The 4,603-nt window shown below is 33.8% G+C and overlaps 1 protein-coding gene across 1 annotated transcript; it reads left to right on the forward strand.

Moving 5' to 3' along the window:
• The first annotated feature begins 760 nt into the window (after positions 1–760).
• LOC138130264 (RING finger and SPRY domain-containing protein 1-like) lies at positions 761–3,666 on the forward strand. The gene is made up of 7 exons (XM_069046699.1): positions 761–1,409; positions 1,517–1,868; positions 1,919–2,126; positions 2,181–2,440; positions 2,492–2,706; positions 2,757–3,014; positions 3,074–3,666. Exons 1-7 carry the CDS (start codon positions 1,192–1,194, stop codon positions 3,162–3,164), a joined length of 1,602 nt encoding a protein of 533 aa, XP_068902800.1. The 5' UTR covers positions 761–1,191; the 3' UTR covers positions 3,165–3,666.
• Positions 3,667–4,603: the final 937 nt, after the last annotated feature.

Here is a 4,603-nt window from a genome sequence, read left to right on the forward strand (position 1 = left end):
ATGACACCTTCAAAAATGAGAAACGTTCTTTCTTTTTTGTAACACGTAATTACATATTTTTAATCAAAATCGCAAACAGTGGTCTTATCATTTTTAAAAACATCAGTAAACAATTACCAACACAAAGATTATTAATTTTAAACAAAGTCTACAAAATATTTACAAAAAGCAAATAAAAGTGGGGGTACTTTTATACGCAGCCTGACAGTTTCCTTCTGAACGATAAGTGGAATTCCTCTCGAGTGAATTCTTTTTAGTTGAGTAATAATTAATCTTTTCAATGATTGTTTACAAAGGGTTAACAGGTCTTAGAAGTGATTTCCTTATCTTATCTTAAACATTCAAATATTTATCAAAATCAAAAGTGAAAAGTAGGTCATTGTAACCAACATTTTTATAAAAAATCCGAATTCTTTTCGAAATCCGGTTTGGCATTATTTGTGTTTGTCTTTCTTTATGTAATTGTATGTAAAATTTAAGCTTAGCTCGAAATTTTTACTTGAAAATCAAATGAAAAATGAAACATGCACCAGTATAACGATTTTTTCTAATTAACTTTTGTAAACCAACAAAATTTGTAGGTTTCTTAAATTTTGTTTTGTGTTTCTGCAACAATTCTTACCAAAATGTTTATCACAAATAGGTAATGTTTATTAGTGGCGCATTTTATTACAAGTGATAATAACTTTCCACTGTATTATGTAACGTGGTAATATGCATTTACAACTGTACCTACATAAATATGTAATGATTTTAGCAAAACTGCCGTCACGTGTGCATCTTGGATTTTATGGCCATGGCCTTTTAACTATTTAGTGATTTTTAATTTCTTATGTTGGAGATGAGATAAAACAGGTGACCTAAAAAAGCACTTGACGTTAGTGACAGTCGTGACAGTAAAATTCTAACCAAACACATAATTTAATCGAATCAAAATACGTTCTTTAAATTTAAAAAGTTGTGGAAATAACGGTGATTGTGTAATCCATGCAGTTAATTAATGGGCCTAACAAAACTCGCCTAATGCCGAAAATCGTATGGGTTTTAAACCACGCGAGTGCTAATTTTAATATGTTGATGTCAATGATTACACCAACATAAGCGCAAAAGACTTGTATAAACATTTAAACATAACTAGCATGTAGTAAACAATCAACAAACAAGTTTTTGTAAATATACTTCCAATACGTAATGGGTGTCTGCTGGTGTAAACAGAAGGAGGAAGAACATGACACCTATGTTCCTCAACAGCGCCACTCCTCAAACAATCACAACGTTACTGCAACAATACAACCAGTCTCACCAGTAGCCCCCCAGTATTACATTAGAGTTGCAAAAGCTCCTGACCCTCATCTCGTCGATAAGCTTGTATTGGAAACGTTAGGCGTCATCGCAACCTTAGTGGACAAGTAAGTGCTCGTTAAGATCACCAAAAATGCGCAATAGTTGTGAGGTAGCAATTAATCATCAGTAGCATCTGTTGACTTGATTAAATTGTTATCAACAAAATTTTCAGTGAACAAGATCCACCTGCATCAATGTTATTACTACACAATATAGCAGATAATGAAGAAGGATTTATTCAAGTGGTGAAGTCAATGATAAAAGTCGTACCATTATCTGATCCTCTAGGACCATCAATTATAACACTTTTGCTGGATGATTGTCCGTTGCCTTCAAAGGAATCAGTATTCAAAGTAGTCAATATGTTAAATCTGTCAAGGGAGTCGGCCGTCAGCGGAAGATCCAACCCTTCACGGGAGAGAAATATTTGTGTAGTTTTGGGTTGCATAGCTGAAACTTTGGCTGGCCCGAGAAATTTAAGAATCCTTAATGATCCCATGTTAGATTATCTATTAACGAATTTGGTGAGTCACTCCATTTCGCAATCAACAATGTAAATAAATATCGCTTTCAGGAACCTGAAACTGATCCGAATGTTGTGCTATTTTCTCTGATAGCACTGGAGAAGTTTGCCGAGTCTAGTCAAAATAAATCCACCATACTGAAAAGGTTAGAACAAATACATCCCTGTCAAATAAATGCATTAGAAAAGTGGCGCAACGAAACTCACTACATCAAGAGACAAGTAGGGTTTTGTGCACAGTGGGTCTTAGATAATTTATGTACGACTGTGATCACCCCAGCTGTGATATTTTTGCTAAAGAAATTTCTTCCAGTTGTGATGAACAATCGTCAATATTCCTATTTAACCGTAAATATGGAGAACATAAACGCCATGTTAAACACGAGCGATGTTAGCGAATACCTTAAAATATCTCCAGACGGTTTAGAAGCTCGCTGTGATGCGTATTCGTTTGAAAGTGTGAGGTGCACGGCGCAAGCCGATTCCGGCGTGTGGTACTACGAAGTTCGCATCATTACTCCTGGAGTGATGCAGATCGGGTGGGCCACAAAAAACAGCAATTTTCTCAATCATGTCGGTTGTACAATGCTGTCAGTCAACGTTTACTCATTTTATAAATTCCAGGAAGGCTACGGTATTGGTGATGATAAGTATTCATTAGCTTACGACGGGTGCAGAAAGCTAATTTGGTATAATGCAAAATCTGAACCACAAAATTTGCCTGCTTGGCAGTCTGGTGATGTCTTAGGTTGTTATCTAGACTTAAATACACCGCAAATAATATTTTCTATCAATGGTATGAGGTTACCACCATGTACTCATGTGTTCAGTATGGCTCAGTAAGTGATTTGTTTGGCACAGTGAACGGTAATGACTGTTTTGGTTGCAGATCGGGTTTCTTTGCTGCTGCAAGTTTTATGTCATTCCAACAGTGTCGATTTAATTTCGGTGCTGAACCATTCAAGTATCCGCCTCCAGGTAATTATTCCACATTTAACGAATATGGAACGTTAAAACCAGAAGACAAGATTGTAATGCCAAGACATATTTTCTTGGATGAGTTGAGGCAGGAAAATATCACAGAAGATAGTTGTACCCTTTGCTATGATCAAAAAGCTTCTGTACGGCTTATACCATGTGAACACTCGTAAGTCGGAATACTGTCATATGGAATTGCATGTTCTGGAGTTAATTTTATTTTTTCAGTGGCTTTTGCCCGTCATGCGCCAGCCAACTGCTAGAATGCCCAATGTGCCGAGCACCATTCGAATTAGTTTTAGAAGAGGAAAATCCTTGACAAATAAATTTTCTATGATAAGATACATAATCAATAATTTATATTAATTACATAAACATATTTTTGTACAAATTTGTTGATTTATAAAAGACGGGTTCATATTTAATTGTTTTAGTTATAATTTATGTAACTTTAAGAGGTTGTATTAGTTATGAAAGGAATTATAATTCTGTATTGACTTTAGTCTCGTGGTTAATGCAATGTGTCGACTAAGTTGTTAATATTTTTATATGCAATTAATACAGACATTTTAATTTTAGCAGTCAGATGTGTCGTGTACTATTCGTATTTAGTTATGATTTGACAATAACAAATCTGGTGATAATTTTTTTTGCAGATTATATGTATGTGTCAAATTTAAAAATTGTATTTTATCATACATGGATAATTTTAATTTAAAATATGTATATAACTGTTATCGATTATGATTTTAAAATTTAAATACATAGAAAGTAATACATATAAATATATTTTAATGTTATAATAAAAAATCTATTGCTTGGCCATTTTTTTATTATGTCTTAAATCTGGAAACCTACTTTACCACCAAATCAGGACATTTAACAATTCTTAAAGCGGCAACAATTGTCAACATGTAGCATGCGACATTGTCGAATTCAACATGTTGCCACTGTATCGCGCGACCATGCGACAAAAATTGCCTGTTGCCGCCTGTAGCACGTCGATCCACAACAAGTGGAAAAGTAAGCAACATTATTCGAGCGACTTCAAATTTTTGCTTTGAATATTTAATGATTAGTGATGGAATGGTCAAATGAAAAAACTGTAATGTTTATTGAGGATTACAGGAATAACGAAATACTTTGGAATCACAAATTAAGAAATTTCAAGAATAACAGGTAAAAGTTAGATTTTTTAAGACCTTAAATGAAAAATATGGAAGTGACATTGTTAATTTAATAAAGAAAATAAAAAACCCTAGGCACAATTTCATTATGTCAATTAAACTTATTCATGTAAAATTTAAAAAAAAAATTAAAAAGGGCTCCGCGATCTGCATTCAACTGAGACAAAAAACTTTCTTGAGATAAGTTTCGTTGCGCAAACAATTGTCTATTCTATTCCACCACCTTCGTCTTTTTTGCTTTTTTACTTGTTGGATCAAAACGAAATATGCTGCAGCTGCAATTATTGTATCCGAGATTTGAAATGTAAATACATATTGCACTTATACTGACGACAATTAGTTGCGTAAGTATAAATGGTCTGTGACATGATACTTAGTCGCAGCAAGCTGGTTTGTGCGAGAGGCAACATTCCATAAACTGTGGTATGCTTACATGTTGTCAATTGTTGCCTTGGTGTATGGTGTAAGGCCGCCTTTAAATTAAGATCAATCTTGATCGCAAGTTCAAGTAAATGCATTTATTATAATAAACCATCGATTGTTCAAATCTGTTTTTTTGTTTGTTATTAAA

Source organism: Tenebrio molitor, chromosome 1 (genome assembly GCF_963966145.1).
Source record: "Tenebrio molitor chromosome 1, icTenMoli1.1, whole genome shotgun sequence".
NCBI classification, from domain to species: Eukaryota; Metazoa; Arthropoda; class Insecta; order Coleoptera; family Tenebrionidae; genus Tenebrio; species Tenebrio molitor.